General features: G+C 36.8%; 1 protein-coding gene across 1 annotated transcript in view; it reads right to left on the bottom strand.

Moving 5' to 3' along the window:
• PIK3C3 (phosphatidylinositol 3-kinase catalytic subunit type 3) overlaps positions 1-21118 on the bottom strand; it is a 152139-nt gene that overhangs the window by 40328 nt on the left and 90693 nt on the right. The window contains exons 16-20 of the mRNA XM_025931079.2: positions 19591-19722; positions 15768-15896; positions 14840-14909; positions 13017-13081; positions 6419-6503 (exon numbers count right to left, since the gene is read on the bottom strand). Of these exons, the coding sequence (XP_025786864.1) occupies positions 6419-6503; positions 13017-13081; positions 14840-14909; positions 15768-15896; positions 19591-19722 (481 nt within the window). The remainder of the gene's footprint in view (positions 1-6418; positions 6504-13016; positions 13082-14839; positions 14910-15767; positions 15897-19590; positions 19723-21118) is intronic.

The raw sequence follows: 21118 nt of genomic DNA, 5'->3' as shown, positions 1-21118 counted from the left end.
TACAGATGACAGCAGAAAAAAGAAGTGTCTACAGAAATACACATAATGAAGTCAAGCATCCCACAACCCTATCATCTATAAGATAACAAAAGTAAATGTAGGTTTAAAAGAAAAATCTTTGGAGAAACAATCGTGAAGTGCCAGCAGATAGAAAAACAATTAAATTCACTTGAGTGGTAAAGGCGCTTAAGAAGTTAACAGCACAATCTTCTAAAGTATTAAGAAAAATTACATGAGCAGGGCTAGGGGCAGAGTCACTGGCTCTATCTTTATTCTTTTGCCTTTCTCTTCTAAAAAGTCTGGAAACCAGCCATGTGTTGAAAATGCTCAAATAAAATTAAGCAAATATCACCTTTTTGAAGATTATTTTTTCCATTCTATTTCTCTTATTATTAATGTAACAAGAAACATAACTTATAAACATACACATGGCTATATCAGTATTTACAAAAGCATGTTTATTTCAGTTAATATGTAGGAAAAAGACTGGACCACCTGTTAATGACCAAATTAATTTCACTGGATTAATCATTAATTATTAATTAATTAATCATAGTTACAACTTACTGAAAGCTAGTCCCTTAGGTAGGCACATTACATTCATCATCTCTAGCCCTTTAATGATGCCAGTTAAGTATTGTAACTATCCTTCTAATGAAAATATCTCAGGCTCCAGAAGTTAACGAGATTGTCCAAGGTCACTAGGCTGGGATTTGAACCTAACTCTCACTCTAAAGTCCTTGGCTCAAGCCACTTCTGCATTGTATAACTCCTGTTCCCCAAAGTGGCTATTTAGACAGATGCAACACTCAAGATATTTAAGTTCAAGTGTATTTGTTTAGAATAACTAACCATAGACTAATTACAGGTGAAATTATACATTTTATATATTTCAAAATGTATCCATATGTACAGAATGAATGAAAGCACACTATTACCCAAAAAATGCTTCTAATCATATTACTGGTCTACTAACAATTTTCACTAAACTGTAACAAATCAGTTATTCTCAAAATATAGCCTGCAGTGTGACAGGAACTACGAGTTTGCCTACACACTATCTAATCTGTTTCTTCCTTAAAACAAAACCAGGATCTGGGAGACAAGACCATGCCTAGGTAAAAGACTGTATTTCCCAGCCTCACCTGCACTTAGGCATGTCCAGGGAACTATAAGCAAATGTAGGTTTGTGATGAGCATGTTTAAAGATGGGGCTGGCTGAGCTGGGAAATGAGCCTTTTAGGTTTCTTCTCCTGGTTGGCTGGACTGCAAACATGATGACTGCATTTGCAATAGTCATTTGGGACCACTGGGAGAAGGCCAAGAAAATCACAAAGACTTTGGTTGGCCCTAACATCCACAAGCGCTAAAGCAACTACAATGACTGACATCTGGGCTTCTTACAAAAAAGAAAATGACTTGTGTGTGTGCATCACTATAGATTATGTTAACTTCAGCTGAATACAATTGTTGACACATTAAGTGGTCCACTGAGGGACTTGAGGGCCACTTACATAAAGGGTGAGCAAATACAGCTTGACGGCCAAAATGGGACCTCCTCTGTTTTTATATTTTATAGAGTTTACTGGAACTCAGCCGCATCCATTCACCTATTTCTTGAGCATGACACTGGCCTGGCTGAATGGCTACAACAGAGATCATGTGGCCTAAAAATCCTAAAATACTTACTATGAGGAAGGTTGTAGGAAGAAACTGATTTGACTCTTGCTAGGAAATTGCTCTTCAAAATGATGCACAGACTGGCAGCATCACTCTCCCCTAGGAGCTTCTTAAAAATGCAAACCCTTAGGGCCCACTTGAGTCCTGCTGCATCAGAATTTCTCGGGGCAGTACTAGAAAGTGATTGCTATACACACCACAGTTTGTGTACTCCCTTCTGCTTTAATGTACTAGAATCCCCTGGGAATCCTGTTAAAATGAAGATTCTAATCAAAACATCAGGGGCAAGGCCTGGGATTCTGTTAATACAAACAAGTTCCCAGATGAAGCCAATGCTGCTGGTCCAGGGATTACAGTGGTAATGCTGGAGTGGTGCTGCTCTAAAACTGCTGCAAAATATGCAATCCACAAACGACTAATGGCCCTCCACTCCGACATTAGTGAGCGCCATGCTAAAGGAAATTCATAAAGAGAACACGTAAGAACTTAGGACACCGAGCTCTCTAATACGTGAGTCACTTAGCAATCTGGCTGCCACTCAATACTTGTGAAGGATAGAAAACTCCTGATAATGTGCATCAGAACATTGTTAAAACACTGGCAATTTTCCAAAAGAACATCACTGTGTATCAATATACTTGAATTGTTGTATGGTGCAGCTTATCTTTTGGTTCATTATAAATTAGTTTTATCATTATTTACTTTGTTTCATTGTTTAGCTACCTCTACAGAGTAATGATTCACATGTGTAGCAACAGTACATTTGACCTAAAATTTTTACACAACTAGACATGCCATGAATTTTGCCTGTCTCTACTGACAAAGCAAGATGTTTTTATATACTACTTTCTATCATCACGTTTGCTTTTACAGTAATTATTACTGGATTATTTTCCAATGGAAATGGGAAATGTATGGGAAAGAGCCTTTACCCTGCCTCAGTGGGTTAAGGTCATAAATATGTTTAAGGGTCATTTTAATAGATGTTTTTGTTTTTTTTCTTTTTTTTTTCTTTTTTTTTTAAATTTTTTTTTTCAACGTTTATTTATTTTTTGGGACAGAGAGAGACAGAGCATGAACGGGGGAGGGGCAGAGAGAGAGGGAGACACAGAATCGGAAACAAGCTCCAGGCTCTGAGCCATCAGTCCAGAGCCTGACGCGGGGCTCGAACTCCCGGACCGCGAGATCGTGACCTGGCTGAAGTCGGACGCTTAATCGACTGTGCCACCCAGGCGCCCCTGTTTTTTTTCTTTTAAAGTTTATTTGTTTTGAGAGAGAGCGAGTGAGTGCACGAGCAGGGGAGGGGCAGAGAGAAAGAGGAAGAGAGAATCCCAAGCAGGCTCCATGCTAATAGCATGACACAGGGCTCGATCCCACAAACTATGAGGCCGTGACCTGTGCCAAAATCAAGAGCCAAACACTTAACCAACTGACCCACGCAAGCACCTCTGTTTTGTTTTGTTTTGTTTTTTAAGTCAAGTGAGGTAACATATGATCTTCTCTCTTTCATATGTATATAAATGGGGGGGGGGGGGGGTGAAATCAGGGTGTCCCAATAATTCAAAGTATCAATGCTTAAGAGAGAACATGCTGGAAAAGACATGAATTAAGAGTCAGATGATCCCCAGAAATTTTTAAAGCACAGATAACAGATTCAAAACAATATGAGATGGCACAGAGTAGATTGTCCAAGAGAATTTTGTCAAAAGGATGCTGCCCGTTAGCGTTTTGAGCCCATATGAAATGCACAATATCTTTAAATTGGTATTATAATACAACTTTGATGTAAAATTCAGAGAAATATTAGAGAACCAAATGATAGTATCTCCCTTCACTTAGCAAAAATATATTTGTAAAAATAATTAATGTTCTATTTACTTGCATGAAATATACTTGATACCTTGCATAATCTGGAAAAAAACTGTCACCAAAACTATTATCACTTTCTTCTTACACTCTGCCAAAAATCTAAACCTTTACTTTCTAAAATGAAACTTATACATACATCTATATGATAATGTCCAACAATCAGATTCTAGTACAAAGTAGCAACTTATTGATCACTAAATCCTCTAATGAAAAACTCAAATAATGGCTTTCAACCTCCAATATACCAAACACCCTAAAATACAAATGATTATTTTGTAACACAACAAGGTACAAAGGAAAAAAAAAGGCTATTCAAAATAAGATGAAGAGAAGGCTTGCCATCAAATCGATTATCAGGAAAGGAATAAAAGTACAATATTAGGGAAAGAAAGGAGCAAGATCCAATTTGAACTGAAGTATCCAAGAGGTGCAATTAATTAATTAACTTATTTCTTTATTTTTGAGAGAGAGAGAGAGACAGAGAGCGTGCACGCACGCATGAGCATGCAGGAGAGGGAAAGAGGGAGGAGAGAATCTTAAGCAGGCTCCACACCCAGCACGGAACCTGATCTCAGGACTGTGAGATCATGACCCGAGCTGAAGTCAAGAGTCAGACGCTCAACTGACTGAGACACCCAGGTGCCCCAAGAAGTTCAATTTGAAATGGCTATTTTTTTATATGAAAAACCCAGTCATACTTTCATTAGGTCTTGGAAAAAAATAGAACGTTACATAAAAGACATTTTATGTAATAGAACATTTATGTAATAGAACATTACATAAAACAATTATGACATGCAATCATAATATACTGTTCCAGTAATTTTACTAAGAGTGAGCAGGGCTTTCAAAATTTTAGTCAATATTTATAGATAGTATGTGTGTGTATATATTTCAAGCAGAAAAAGTTAGCATTCATTTGTTAAATAGATTCATGATGTTAAAAAGTTTTCAGTAATTAGGCGTGGTGGACTAATGAATAGCCACACATTCTTTAACGTGCTTTTCACTCGAGGTGGGAACTATAACCCCTCCCTTTGGGTCCGGGCAAGCTCTGTGACTGCTTTGACCAAGAGATTATAACAGAAATGACAAATGATCAGCTTCCCAGTCCAAGCCATCAGAAACCAACAATTTCTACTTTCTGTTTCTTAGAATACTTCCTCTTGGATCCCAGCTCTGAGAACCCCAAGCCACAGAGAAGACACGTACAGGACACTTGACAGACAAGTCTTGCTATAAAAGACAGTATGAACTATGAACTGTCATGTGAGTGATCTTAGATGTCCTGCCTAGTCTTTAGATGATACGTAATTTTTTCAGAACACAGAAAACAAGAGTTGAAGGTCAAAAAAAATAGGAAAGAAGAGAAAGGGGAAAAGGAAAGAAGAAAAGAAGGAAAGCAGGGAAGGAGAGAAAAAAAAGAGAAATACAGAGTTGGGAGAGCAAGGGAAACTAAAAGAAATAATACATTTTCTCTAGAATGCTTCAATAATTTTTTAGTCTTTAAATACACTGTACATGGTCATTTTTAAGGGAGAGCACAGTTACACGTACCACGTTATATTCCTTCAGTAAAAATACGATTAAAACCAAAAGGATTTTAATATACACACACATGTTTTATTTCAGTGCTTTTAAAGTTCCCAGCTATATTACATTTTCTTTATACTTCTCAGCCAACTAGATGTACTTCTTTATATATCATCTAGTATAAATTTGGGAGTAAATTATGTTGTCTAAAATAATCTGGAATACTACCTCATAGGAACATTGTGAAAAATTTTTAAATGTCATGTATAAGAATCAGTTTATAAGCCATTAAATGATATGAAAGTTTAAATACAACTGTTACATGTGTCTAACGTCCCTTACCTACTTTGCCTTAGGTATAAATAGGAACTTAAAACAGGAACAACTTATATACCATATCCCATCCAGGGCTAACTCTAGTGTCAACTCCTTTACTAACCCTCTTTTAAACAATCTAGCTATTAAAAGCAAAAACAAATAAAACAAACAAAAAACTGCTTAAGAAAATTAAAAAATCCTCTAGAACATAAACTTCATGAGGATAGGTAGGCATAAATGGTTGAAACGATGTGAATTAATCCCTCTGGCATTCTACTACCTACTTATTTCCAGGAAGGGACCATAAAATAAAATATCATGAGAGGCATCCTCCTAACATAGCTCTTGAGATTTATCTAAAGCATAATTATTGCTGAGACTTTTCCCTCAGTCTCTTTAATTGTAGTTACTCAAACACAGGGAAAATCTTGGAGAAAATTAACAGCTTCCAGGAAGAGATAACTTGTAATAATAACACAGTTAACTGATTGCAAAGATACATTCACCAAAGACTAAACAGAATTTATACCTTGTTAATTACTATTATGTCAAAACATTAATTGACTTCTTCTATCAGTATATCTTTTAGTTATCTTCTTATACAGAATTGAAATATTATGATCTGAATGTCTTTGTGGCCCCCAAAATTCACATGTTGAAATCATACAGCCCAATGTAATGGTATTAGGGGGTGCTTAAATCATTAGGGTAGACCCCTCATGAATGAGATTAGTGCTCTCTAAAAGGAGAGTCCACACAGCTCCCTAGCCCATTCTGCCAGATGAAGATACAACAAAAAAGTCTTCTCCCCAAAAAGGGCTGTCAACTGACCAAGTAGGTACCTTATCTTGGACTTCCAGCCTACAAGCCACCTAGTCTCTGGTATTTTGTTAGAGCAGCCCACATGGAGTAAGATAAAATCCTACAATGTACAAATGTGTATGAATATAGCAACATGAGGATAGCCTATTTCCTTGACTTCACTGCATCAGTGGAAAATAGAGCTTGAAAAACTTACCACAGCTTTTAACATAAGTGTCCATAACTTCAGCACTGATTCCATTTGGTCCATTCTCACTCGGTGCATATTTTCTAAAGAAGTTCTGAAAAGATATAATTCACATGTTTACAAACTCAATACAATCCTTAACAAATCAGACATTTTGCAATTGTAAAACATGACCAAGTACCTGGCCTAATGTTTAGTCAATAATTATAAAATGTGGACTTTAAAAAGTATATTCTAAGAATCAGTCTTTACTACTGTGCTTGCAGACAGTTAAGATAAAAAAAAAGTATGCTGCTACTTTTACACCTTAGGGGGAAAATATTAGATGAAATGAATTTACTTTTATTTCTCTATACTCTATCACTTTTTTTTCACCTTTCTTCTGAATGTAAACAATTCAGAGGGGGTTTTTTGTATCATACATTCTCCTTAAAGTGAACATGAGTTATTGAAATTACTTTTTAAGTGTAGCTACTGAAACACTGTTAGGATTAACAAACTTCCAGTTATAAACCAAATAAGTCAAGGGGATATAAACTACAGCACAGGGAATATAGTCAATAATATTGCTTATAATAACTATGTGTGGTCACAGACGGTAACTAGATTTATGGTGATCATTTCATAATGTATGTAATTGTCAAAATCACTGTGTTGTACACCTGAAAGTAATATAATACTGTATGTCAATGATACATCAATAATAATAATTAAAAAAAAAAGCTCAATAAAAATGATTAGAAAGTGCCAATAATTCCCAGGGGAAATTGATGGAAAGATAAATATAAGAAAGATGCTAACTGAACAAAAGAATTATAGGGACACAATACATGCACTAGAGTGTCCAAAGTCTGGAAACAGTGGGGAAAATAATGTTTTGTTTTGTTTCTGATTACCAACTAGAACTATTCCCTTACATGTAGATGTTAAAGAAAAACAGAATATACTATTTGAAAACACAAGTAACATGCTGTTTAAAAAAAAAAAAAAAAAGTTTACCCTATGTTTCAGCTTTTCTGAACACCCTTGGGCTTGACAAAGGATCTATGCCTAGAATATATAAAGAACTCCTATAAATCAATAAGACCCAAACAACCCAAGAGGAAAATGAACAAAAGATGTAAATAAGGACTCCACAGAAGAAATGCATAGCCTACACATATATTTTTTAATGTTCAACCTGTGATAATTAGGGAAAACTAAAACTACAATACCAAATTTAAAAGTCTGACAATATTAAGAATAGGCAAAGATGTATAGCAATGAGAAACAGAATAACTTCCCAAAAACAACTATTTTAGAAAATACGTTTTAATTGTCTACTGAAGTTGAACATGAGAATAACCTCTGACTCAGCAAAACTATTTACACAGATCAGACATGAAACCAAGAATCAATATACCAACTGCACTGTCCTTATTTTACCAAATCACAACTGCACACAGCCACGTAATAACTAATAACTTTATTAAATAATAATTTCAGTTAGAAACTATGTTAAAGCTCTACATACACTTCACCTCATTTTCAGGTACTAATCCTAGAGGCAGATACTATTAAATTATTATCCAAATTTCACAGGTGCAAAAACTGAGACCTAAAGGGTATGTTAGGAGGTCAACAACTCCGACAAGTTTGTTAGATGGAATCATAGACTCAACATATGGTTGTACCACAAGTGACACTTATTAAAGCAAAAGTATACACAGTAGAATCAGGACAGGGAAAATACACAGGCAAAGCCTGGAGAAATCCATGTGTCAGCCTCCTGGCTCTCTTCTATGAGGGGATATGCTGAGCATACTTACTACTTTTCTCCAATGCCAATTTAAAAAAAAAAAAAAAAAAAGGCAGTAATCTGGGTGCAATGTTTCTGTCCAGGGAAGCCCATTATAGACTCAGCACTCAAGGTTTTTTACTGGGGGCTGGTCATAAAGTCACCCTCTGTCTAGCAACTGTTAAAATTCTAGGAGGAAAGCAAGTTGTTCACTGTAAATCAAATTATTTGCACAGTTTAGGCACACTGAACCACTCTTATCAGAGAACACAGGAATAACACACTGAAAGCCAAGTTCCCAGATACCAGTCAAAGGCTAACTTAGCAAGCAGACCTTTCTAAAGGCAATAGCCTCAGGTCTGCTCTGTTAACTCTTCTGTGCACAAAGGGTTAAGAAGTGACTAAAGGTTACACAGTTGGAAAACTGCATAGCAAAACATCAACCCTAGGCAGTTTAATGTTCTGAGCCCCAGCTATTTGCTTTTTTCTTCCCATTCCCCCATCCACCCCCCTGCTGCTAATGTTCTGTTTGTTCTCTATAGTTAAAAGTCTGTTTTTTGATCTGTCTCTCTTTATTTCCTTTGTTCATTTGTTTTGTTTCTTAAATTCTGCATAGGAGTGAAATCATATGGTATTTGTCTTTCTCTGACTAGCTTATTTCACTTATCATTATACCCTCTAGATCCTGCCATGCTGTTGCAAATGGCAAGATTTTATTCTTTTTTAATTGCTGAGTAATATTCCTATGTGTGTGTGTGCAAGCGTGTATCATTGATTTTTTTTTTTTTTTTAGTTTATTTAATTTGAGAGACAATGAGCATGAGCATGGGAGAGGCAGAGAGAAATGGAGAGAGAAAATCCCAAGCAGGCTCTGATCTGTCAGCTCAGAGTCCAACTCGGGGTTCAAATTCACAAACCGTGAGATCATGATCTGAGCCTAAATCAAGAGTAGGATGCTTAACTGATTGAGCCACCCAGGCGCCCTACTATCTATTCATCTATTGATGGACACTTGGGCTGCTTCCATAGTTTAGCTATTATAAATAATGCTGCAATAAACACAAAGATGCAAATATCCTTTCAAATTCGTGTTTTCATATTCTTTGGGTAAATACCCAGCAGTGTCAATTACTGGACCATAGGATAGTTCTATTTTTAATTTTTTGAGGAACCTGCATACCGTCTTCCTCAATGGCTGCACTGGTTTGTATTTTCACCAACAGTGCATGAGGATTCCCTTTTCTCCACATGCTCACCAACAATTGCTGTTTCTTGAGTTTTTGAGTTTAGGCATCCTGACAGAAATGAGGTAGTATCTCACTGTGGTTATGATTTGCATTTCCCTGATGATGAGTGATGTTGGGCATCTTTTCATGTGTCTGTTAGCCATCTGGACGTCCTCTTTGGAGAAATGTCTTATGCCCATTTTTAAATTCAATTATTTGTTGGGTATTGAGTTGTGTAAGTTCTTTATATATTTTGGATACTAACCCGTCATCAGATATGTGATTTGCAAATATTTTCTCCCATTCAGCAGACTGTCTTTTAGTTTTATTGGTCATTTCCTTTGTTTTACAGAGCTTTTTTTATTTTTATGTAGTGCCAACAGTTTATTTTTGCTTTTGTTTCCCTTGCCTTGGACATCATCTACATACAACATCTAGAAGGATGTTGTTACCAGCTGATGTTAGAAAAATTAATGCCTATGCTCTCTTGTAGGATTTTTACGCTTCCAGGTCTCACACTTAGGCCCTTAATCCATTTTCAGATTTAAGAAAGTAGTCCAGTTTCATTCTTTTGCATGTAACTATCTAGTTTTACCAACATCATTTGCTGATGATACTTTTTCACATTGCATATTCTTGTCTCCTTTGTCAACGATTAACTGATCATGTAAGTGTGGATTATTTCTGGGCTTTCTATTCTGTTTTAATGATGTGTATGTCTTAATTTTGTTCCAGTACCATATTGTTTTGATTACTACAGCTCTGTAATATAATCTGAAGTCTGGAATTGTGATAACTCCAATTTTGCTTTTCAAGATTGCTTTGACTATTTATGGGGTCTTCTGTGGATCCATACAAATTTTAGGACTGTTTGTTCTAGTTCTATGAAAAATGTTGTTGGTAGTTTTTTAAGGGATTTTCTTCTTTTATTTGAGTTTATTTATTTTGAGAGAAACAGAGACATCATGAGTGGGGAAGGGATAGAGAGAGAAGCACAGGGAGACGGAATCCCAGTAGGTTCTGCACTGTTAGTGCAGAGCCTGACGCAGGGCTCAAACTCACAAAACTGTGAGACCATGACCTAAGCCAAAACCGAAAGTTGGATGACGCTTAACTGACAGAGCCACCCAGGTGCCCCAATGCTGTTGGCATTTTGATAGGGATTACATTAAGTATGTAGAATGCTTTGAGTAGTATAGACATTTTTTTTTAACGTTCATTCATTTTTGAGAGAAAGAGAGACAGAGTGCGAGCAGGGGAGGGGCAGAGAGAGGGAGACACAGAATCCCAAGCAGGCTCCAGGCTCTGAGCTGTCAGCACAGAGCCCAACGCGGAGCTCGAACTCACAAACTGCGAGATCATGAACTGAGCTGACATTGGATGCTTAAGCAACTGAGCCACCCAGGCGCCCCGACTAGCATAGACATTTTAACAATATTTGTTCTTTCAATCCATGAGTATGAAGTGTCTTTCCATTTCTTTGTGTCATCTTCAATTTCTTTTATCAGTGTTTTATAGTTTTCAGAGTACAGGTGTTTCACCTCTTTGGTTAAGTTTATTCCTATGTATTTTATTATTTTTGGTGCAATTATAAATGGGATTATTTTCCTCTCTTTTTGTTGCTTCATTATTAACGTATAGAAATGCAATAGACTTCTATATCTTGATTTTGTAGTCTGCGACTTTACTGAATTCATTGATCAGTTCTAGTAGTCCAGTATCTCTGATGCACATGGATGCAAAATCTTAAAAAAAAAAAAAAAAAAAAAAAAAATTAGCAAACCAAGGGGCACCTGGATGGCTCAGTTGGTTAAGCATCCAATTTCGGCTCATGAATCCATGATTTCATGGTTTGTGGGTTTGAGCCCTGTGTCAGACTCTGTGCTGACAGCTCAGAGCCTGGAGCCTGCTTCAGATTCTGTGTCTCCTCTCTCTCTGTCCCTCCCCCATTCATGCTCTGTCAATCTCGCTCTCTCTCAAAAATAAACATTAAAAATAATTTTTTTAAATTAAAAAAATTTAGCCAACAGAATCCAAGAATACATTAAAAAAAAAAGTTATTCACCACAATCAAGTGGGATTTATTCCTGGAATGCAAGGGTGGTTCAATATTCACAAATCAATCAATGTGGTATGTCACATTAGTAAGAGAAAGAATAATTTTTATTCTTAAAATTATCTTTGCATCATTTTTATAGATGCAAAAAGCATCTGACAAAGTACAACATCCATTCATGATAAAAAGAAAAAAACACCCCAACAATGTAGGTTTAGAAAGAACATACCTCAACATAATAAAGTCCTTATATAAAAATCCTACAGTTAACATCATACTCAAGGAGGAAAAACTGAGAACTTTTCTCCTAAAGTCTGGGACAAGACAAGGATGTCCACGCTCACCACTTTTATATAACATAGCCCTGGAAGTCCTAGCCACAGCAATTAGACAACAAAAAGAAATAAAAGGCATCCAAATTTGTAAGGCAGAAGTAAAACTTTCACTATTTGCAGATGACGTGTTACATACATAGAAAACCCAAAAGACTCTAGTGAGCATGAATGTTTAACTACTGCAAGTGATTATTCCTTAAACCAAAGAACAGTATAACCACCTGCTTTGCCAAGAAATGAGAATAATGCTTTTCTGCAACTCTAAACTCCATACTGAATTACATGCTAAACTGGGAAAGACAAAAACACATTGTAACAAATATCCCCTGTCAAGTCCGTCCTGTATTAGCTTTCATTTCAGGCATATCAGGTTTTTTTGCGTAAATTACATACATTCTTCTTACACAGGGAAAAAGAAAGTCATATTTAAATTGGGGTGCCTGGGTGGCTCAGTCGGTTAAGCATCCGACTTTGGCTCAGGTCATGATCTGGCAGTTTGTGATTCGGGCCCCACGTCGGGCTCTGTGGTGACAGCTTGGAGCCTGGAACCGGCTTCAGATTCTGTGTCTCCCTCTCCTTCTGCCCCTCCCCAGCTCGTATTCTGTCTCTCTCTCTTTCAAAAATAAATAAAACACCAAAAAAATTTTTTTAAATAACACAGATTAACCATTAAGATGTGATAAGAATTGATCCATGTCTATAAAGTGTAAAAATTTTCAAAGACACACATGGCATAATCCTAGGAACTGCTCACCTATTCCTATATTAAAGGACAGCAACAAGGTTGAAGGGGAAAAGAGGGGTCTTAAAAACAAAGGAGCAAAACATGTGTGAGCAAGAGCATGTAGTACTGTTCTGAAGAACCATAAAGTTGGAAATAGCCAAATGTTAATTTGTAGTTAAACACACTGTAGAATTTCCATAATTTGGAATATAAGATAACTATAAACTAACAAACTTTTAAAATTTATTCCCGCTCCCCTATTATGTGCCAGGCACCGTTTAAGGAACTAAGCATCTGTACATACTAACATGGAAGAATTTGCAACTTTTAGTATTATTCACTTCTGAGAAAAGGAAAACAACTCAAGGAAAGAACAGTGATAAAATGAAACATGCACTTTTAACTCTACACACTTTTTATGAAGATTGAACTTTTTAAAACGATATTATATTCATGAATTGCATAACTCATTTAAAATTGGTTCTGTACCTGAATGCTTCCTTCTGTATCAAGAACTTCAGCAACAGGAACTGACTGGATAAACTGCATGAAGCCTACAAAGAAATACATGCACTGCATTAAGCGCAACACTGGTTAAGCAATAAAAATAGTAAGGGTTCTACTAAGAATAACCTTCACTTTCAAATGCATACACTGCATACTCAAATGACTTAAAGAGTCTGTAAACAATATATTAAGTTTAGACTGGCATTTGAGTCATAGGAACTAGAAGTAAACTCTTCTTTCAATTAAACTGACTTAATCTGTATGTTTCTCTAGGGCAATTTCTATTACTGTATACACAGACAAAAAGTAATAGCTAAGCTTCTTAAATATGCACAAAAATTTCTTCTTTCTGTACTTTTATAACATATGCCAATTAAAAATATTCCAAATTTAAAATCACTTTAAGAACTCTGAAATTATATAATATCAATCAACTAAGCCTAAAACTGCATTATGTTCATTGCCTTTTTTATCTAATACTCCATGTTCTGCCATTTCCTGGAAATGACAGAAGTATAAATCCCTTAAACTACCAAAAAGGAGGAGGACATTATGAAAAATCAAAGTTGAATGAAGGAACTACCATATACTCCTTTAAAGTAAGAAATGTCTCATTCATTCCTGTATCACAAACAGGGAATAGTGTGTATCAGTTCACTTAAGATATTTACTGATTTTCTCCCATGCAATAATAAGTTTGCCAATAAAAAACAGAGCTTTGACCCTGCCTTTATACACTGAAGAAGCCTGCAATTTTTACTGGGATAAATATTGTGAATAAAAAGGTACTGTGAAAGAGAATAGTGTAGGGAGACCGAAATTACCATAGAGATCAGAGGGCATCTGACATTTGAGCCATGCTTTGAAGGACAGTGAAAGTTAATAGGTAAAGCTGTGAGGAAAGGATGCTAAAGATAATGATCATAACATAAATGAAGGCCTTAAGGCTGAAAAGAGCACGGTGCATTCGAGAAAATGGAAGGTGGCCCATGTGGCTAATGCCTGGGAAGCAAGGGGGAGACTGGAAAAAGAGAGGCTTGAGAGACAGGTACAGGAGTGTGTCACAGGATGCTGGAACTTGTAAAACAAGCTAAGGCTTGTGACTTTGTCCAAAGAACGAATGGAAGTGAGTAAATCATTTTATGCAGGATAGTCAAAGATCATATGTGCACTTTAAACAACATCATTCCGAAAGCGAGAAGAGGAATTAAACCACCACCAAAAAGATTTGAGGGTGGCCAGCAGAAGGCCAAGAAACCTAAAATGGATACTTTTGTTTTTCCCAGGTATCAAAGGGTGAGAAGCTCTGAGAGTATCAAGACTATGGAATTGACAATAGGCTGTAGGCAAGCATTCCTAGGGAACCGTCTATCAAATTTCCAGAGGTTATTCAATCTCAGAAAGATTTAGATGCTATCATTCTATATTTAAAAAAAAAAAAAAAAAAAAAAAACACTAGTTCAGAGGCAGCATCATTGCTGAGTGGCTTTTTTTAAGAGCACAATACAGAGTCACTCTGGGTCACAGTAACTCTCAAATGAGGATTCTGGACACAGATTAGTATGAAAAAAACTACTGTAAATTATAACCAGTTTTGAATGCAAAGAAATACAGTGTAAAGGTATTAATTTGTCTTACAAATATGCTGATTTCAAGAGGGAGCCAGGGAGAAAGGGAAAGAGGCCCAGTCAGCCTTCAGTGCTACAAATGAATTCAATCTCTAGCATTCTTAACTTTCAATTAAAAGAGGAAAAGTATACTTATTAGACACTCAAATAAACAACCATGGTGTAAAATAAACTTACCATGTTTTGTACTAGTGGCTAATACCTTGTAGGGTGTCAACTTCAAATCCAGATTTTCTTTCCGTAGCAGCTTTTGATCAAATGATAAAATACATTAACCAAACAAGTATAAAGATTGTTCTGAAGCAGTCTTGCAAGTAAGTATTATAATAGCTTATTATAAGAGATTACTAAATTAATTGTACTTTGATCATCAAAAATAAATTTATTAAGCACTTGATGGAATGTCAATTTTTTTAAACTTATTCTAAATCACTGTCAATAGTTTCCAATCAACACTGGGGGTCTTCCAACTCATTTATGCAGCTCTTTCTAGTCACAAAGTATTTTAGAACTCAGAAAAAAAGGAAATGAGGACAAATACGTTCCTTTAAAAGCCAGAGGCAGAGATGAATTTAAAGAAGAAAAAGATCTAGTTGATTAAGAGGAAGGGAGTTACTAAACTCGACATCAAGAGAACTTAACTGAGAAAAGAGTTTTAATAAAAACGAACAATTGCAGGGGCACCTGTGTGGCTCAGTCAGTTGCACAACTGACTTCGGCTCAGGTCATGATCTCACGGTTTGTGAGTTCAAGCCCCATGTCGGGTTCTGTGCTGACAGCTCAGAGCCTGGAGCCTGCTTTGGATTCTGTGTCTCCTTCCCTCTGCCCCTTCCCCGCTCACACTCTATCTCCCTCTCAAAAATAAATAAACATTAAAAAGAATTAAAAAAAAAAAAAAAGGAACAGTTGCAATTTCATTTTATACTCAACCCAAGAGTCAATCTGCAGTGCATAAAAACAACTAAAGTTGTTTAAGGTCAACTGGAGATTGCTGAGCTTCCTATGATTGCACCTGAATGTTAAAAAAAATTCAGTGTCCATTCACTGCATATATACTAAACCAAAATTAAAAAAATGGTCCCTGCCAATATAAAGTTATAGTTACCTTGTCCATGAGTGAAATGATTTGAAGAATAAGTTGATCTTGGCGTAAATCATCCCCATGCTTAAATATAACTGGGTATTTGCCCCCATCTTCTGTCTTAAAAAATAACTGTGCAGGCATAAGAGCACTCTGAAATAAAAATATTGTTTTCAAATATGGATGTAAATTAATGCACAAAGATCTACCATGCACATAGGAAATGCTGACACATAAGGTAAACAAATAGGTAAGCAGAACCTAAAGAAACAAAATGGGCTGACAACAAGACACAATAGGAATCCTTGAAGAAAACTACGAACTAGCTAACACTCAGAAGATTACACAGCATATAGAGGAAAAGCTCTGGAGTCAGTCACAAATAGGAATCCAGGCTCCACCAGGTACTAGATGTTGGATCTTACACATATTCTTTACCCTGTTTCCTCACGTGTAAAATGAAGGTAACACTTCCTCTGCACAGCTGCTAAGGTGATTAGAAACCATAGAGGAACAAGAGTCTGGCACCACGCCTGATACAAAGCAGATGTTCTATCTATGTTTGCCATCATCATTTTAGTATTACAGACATAAATGAAATAAATGAGATAAAACTACAGCATAAAAGTGCACCAGATAGAGGGGTGCCTGGGTGGCTCAGTTCAGTTAAGCATCTGACTCCTGATTTCGGCTCAGGTCATGATTTCTCAGTTTGTGACACTGAGCCCCGCTGACACCATAAAGCCTGCTTGGAACTCTCTCCCTCTCTCTCTGTCCCTCACTTATGCACACACACTCCTCTTCTCACAAAATAAACAAACATTAAAAAAAAAAAATGCACCAGATAGAAAGTCATGAGCCATGGTTACTAATAGCAGGCATACGATTAGTCATGCAGCTTTGAGACTCAAACTCCTCTTTTATAAAATGAGGTGAGGTCTCAAATACCTATATATTTTATTCTGGAATAATTATATTTTTGCCCTGAATCTTTCCCTTAACTAGCTGAAATCTCCAATGCAGCTTATAAATGTGTCTAAATCAATAATTAATGGAATTAAACTCACTTTAGAAACCACCTCATGTGGAGTAGTAGCACAATGAGATGCCTACTTGGAGATAAAAGGTCAGAAAACTGTTCAGAAAAAGATGCCCTATTAGTTTAGATCACTGAGGGGAAAAAAATCCTTTAATATTGAAATTGGAAAAAATGTATGATAGTCTAAAGAAATGTGTCTGACAAAGAAAGCCATTACAACCTTAATTTACACAGGTGATGAGAAATAACAGAAAGAAGTATCAGACAGAGGGATAAACAGACAAATTTGCGACAGAGCAAATACAAATACATAAAATGTTAACAAAAGTCAAACAGTAGGTATATATAGTTGTTTACTGTGTAATTCTTTAAACACTGCTGCATGCTTGAAAAGTTCCCCATAAAATGAAGGGGTAAAAGGCATCAAAAATGCTTCAGTGAATATATGTTTAGAACTTACAACCTCTTGTGTATTAAAACTCTGAATTTTAAATTATCTTAAATTTGGAGTATCCTTTTATCACCCCAAGCAAAAATATATTTTATAAATTACCTCAAAGGCTTTTGTGACCCAAAAAATGATTAAGAGTTACTATGACTGGGGTGCCTGGGTGGCTCAGTCAGTTAAGCATCCCACTGTTGATTTCAGCTCAGGTCATGATCTCGAGATTGGTAGGATTGAACCCCACATTGGGCTCTGCATTGACAGGGTACCTGCTTGGGATTCTCTCTCTCTCTCTCTCTCTCTCTCTCTCTCTCTCTCTCTCTGTGTGTGTGTGTGTGTGTGTGTGTGTATGTGTCCCTCTCCCACTCCTGCTACTCTCTTTCTCTCAGAGTAAATAAATAAACTTTTTAAAAAATACTATAGTAGAAAAGCACCTGAGAGGCTTAGTCAGTTAAGTTTCTGACTCTTGATTTGGGCTCAGATCATGATCTCAAGGTCCTGAGATGGAGCTCCTCACTGGGCATGGAGCCTACTTAAGATTCTCTCTCTCCCTCTCCCTCTGCCCCTCCCCGACTCCTGCTCTTGGGCATGAGCTCGATCTCTTAAGAAAAAAAAAAAAAAAAAGAATTACTATGATAGAGTTATGTAGTAAATACCCTAAAACCATTAACCCTAAACTCCAACCCAGAATTTTCAAGAATGCTCACATACTTTAGGGTTGGAAGAAAAAAAAAAAACTGAGTATCAGGATCAAAAATACATTTCATGGTATTTTATTGGCTACCCATTTTGTGCATGTAAGACATAATTATCTGCATACTTCAGGAGAAAATGGGTCCAGAATCTACCTAACAATAGTGGCAGGTATATTCTTATACTCCACTCTTACAACTCCTGCTTTCAACTCATCCTGTTTCAAAAAATTGGTAAAACTACCTTTTTGATTTACTGCTCTCAATTAGTCCTCAGGGAATGTCAATATTAGAAGCTGATCTTGTTTGAGAGTTCAAGTCCAAAGGAACACCAGTTGTATACAGGTATACTGGTTGTTAATGTCTGTGTGCAACTCTTTACATTTCAGCTTCCAGTGGGTTGTAAGCACAAGCTGAGAAATATTTGCATTTTATCTCCTGTACCAGTATTTTTCAAATTGCAGGTAATAATCCATTAATGAGATTTAAAACCAATTAAACGAGTTGCAAGTTAAATTTAAAACTTAATGGAACAGAATAATTCTTAAAAGAATAGAAACTATCAGAGTCCATACCATGCAATAAGGTTCAGTGCTGCTTTATAAAACTCAGCCTTTCAGTTGAATGAGATGTGCAGCCATAGGCTGCCTTTAAACACACCCTTGAAAAAATTCCAAGCTACTTCTTACTATAATCACACCCCTTTTTATATTCATAAGTCATTGTCCTATGAGCCCTTTCTTTTCTGGATACAAAGTAATATCTGAGTGCAACTTATGCCTTGTACCCCTAGAATCACAAAACTTAACCACCAGGTATCCCTGAGACCATTCTTTATGATGCCCAACAGATAATGACGCTTCACAGCTAATGCTGCTCACTCCTTGGGACTAAGTGGAAAAAGTGGCTGCTACCAGCTCTTTCTAACTATCCAAGTCGTGGCCAGCCAAAAGAAGCGTGACATGCTATAAAGGACTAATGAGAGGGGCGCCTGGGTGGCGCAGTCGGTTAAGCGTCCGACTTCAGCCAGGTCACGATCTCGCGGTCCGTGAGTTCGAGCCCCGCGTCGGGCTCTGGGCTGATGGCTCAGAGCCTGGAGCCTGTTTCCGATTCTGTATCTCCCTCTCTCTCTGCCCCTCCCCCGTTCATGCTCTGTCTCTCTCTGTCCCAAAAATAAATAAACATTGAAAAAAAAAATTTAAAAAAAAAAAAAAAGGACTAATGAGAATTACTAGTTGAAGATACAAGAAAAAATTTAAGTCACAAGAACAGATATCAGATCAAGAAATGTTAAAAAGGTTAACTGAGACTGCTACTACATGGATTTATGAACTGAATGAGTAATATAAGTTTTGCAATTATTTTTTTTTAAAGCTTACATGGAAAAAGTAGGTGTGGTTCTAATTAATAAAAAGTTCAAAAATTAAAGATTAAAAAACCCAGAGTTAAAAAAAAAAAGTGTATTTTACACATTTCACATAAAAATGCCTACTGATAATAAAAGATCTTTAAATCAAGACACATTGAATAAACAAAAGACAATTTTTTATCTAGCATGTACTAAATCAAACAAAATTTAGATATTGTCTGCAACGTAATCATTGTTGAAGGGAGTTTTTGCTTTACAGAATTAGGTTCCAATGATATACATTAGATATCCATCACAATTACCTTAAATAGTGTAGCTGTTTCTGGGATTATTCCTCTAATTTTCACCTGGGGTTCTAAAGGCAATGGGATAAGTTCCACATCTGACAAATTCATCTTTTCATTGTCTCCAAGCAATGCCTGTAGTCTCTCATTCTAAGAGAACAAATCAGAAAGAACTGAGTTAAAATGTAAAGGTAGTTTATAATATACAGGGTAAAGACATAAAAACTAATTCTACTAACTTTAAAATGTTTGCAAAGCACCATAAAATTATGTGCAATGCATCATAAAGGAGGGGCGCCTGGGTGGCTCAGTCGGTTCAGTGTCCAACACTTGACTTTGGCTCAACTTCTCACAGTTTACAAGATCAAGCCCCGGGTTGGGCTCTGCACTGATAGCACAGAGCCTGCTTGGGATTCTCTCTCTCTCTCCCTTTCTCTCTGCCCCACCCCAATCACACACACATGCACGTGCTTGCTCCCTCTCTCTCTCTCTGTCTCTCTCTCTCTCAAAATAAATAAACTTTAACATAAATAAACAACTAGGGACACCTGGGTGGCTCAGTTGGTTAAGCATCCGACTTCAGCTCAGGTCATGATCTCACTGTTTGTGGGTTCAAGCCCCACATCGGGCTCTGTGCTGACAGCTCAGAGCCTGGAGCCTGCTTCAGATCTGTGTCTCCCTCTCTCTCTCTGCCCCTCCCCTGCTCATACTCTAATCTCTCTCAAAAATAAATAAACATAAAACAAACAAAAAACAACTAGAGTACTGCTGCTAAAACCAAAGTCAGGTCACGTCACTCTTCTGTTCAAAACTCCCAACAGATTCTATGCTAACTCAGTGTTTAAGTCATAAGTCCTTGTAATGACTTACGAGGATATATTCCATCTGTGTCCCTATTATCTCTGTCCTCCATCCTCATCCCCTACTGCTCTCCCCCAGTCTCCCTTTGTTCCAAATACACCGGGCTTCTTCCTATTTCACACATACATCTCTCCATCTCTCGTGCGCACGTACACACGTGCACACACACACACACACAAACACTCTCACCTCAGGGCTTTTGTACTTGGGTGTCCCTCTGGCTGCAATGGTCTTCTCTAAATATTCACATGGCTCGCTCCCTCACCTGCTTCAGGTCTTTGTCCAAATGTCACCTTCTTAGTGAGGTCTTCCTGACCACTCTATTGAGAAGTGAAATACTCACTGCCTTACTCCTCAAACCCAGCACTTCCTACTTCCTTTGCTGCTTTATTTTCCTCTGTAGCATACAACAGTATCTAGCACGCTACATATTTCACTTATTTATTCTATTTACTTTCTCCTCCAAAACTCCCTAAGAATAGAGATCTTTATGTTTGCTGCTGTATCCCTAGATCCATGCTGTAGGCATGCCCAATACATTTTTATACAACAAATACATGAATATTATCACCTAAAGAATGATAAAGTGAAAAGAGAATACTTAACAACATTCAAAATGAAAGCTTTAAATTTTGGGGGCACCTGAATGGCTGTTGGTTAAACATCCATCCAACATTGGCTCAGT

Source organism: Puma concolor, chromosome D3 (genome assembly GCF_028749965.1).
Source record: "Puma concolor isolate L17-30 chromosome D3, mPumCon1.1.hap2, whole genome shotgun sequence".
NCBI classification, from domain to species: domain Eukaryota; kingdom Metazoa; phylum Chordata; class Mammalia; order Carnivora; family Felidae; genus Puma; species Puma concolor.
The sequence above is the reverse complement of the archived record's forward strand: the minus strand, read 5'-3'. Positions and strand labels throughout refer to the sequence as shown.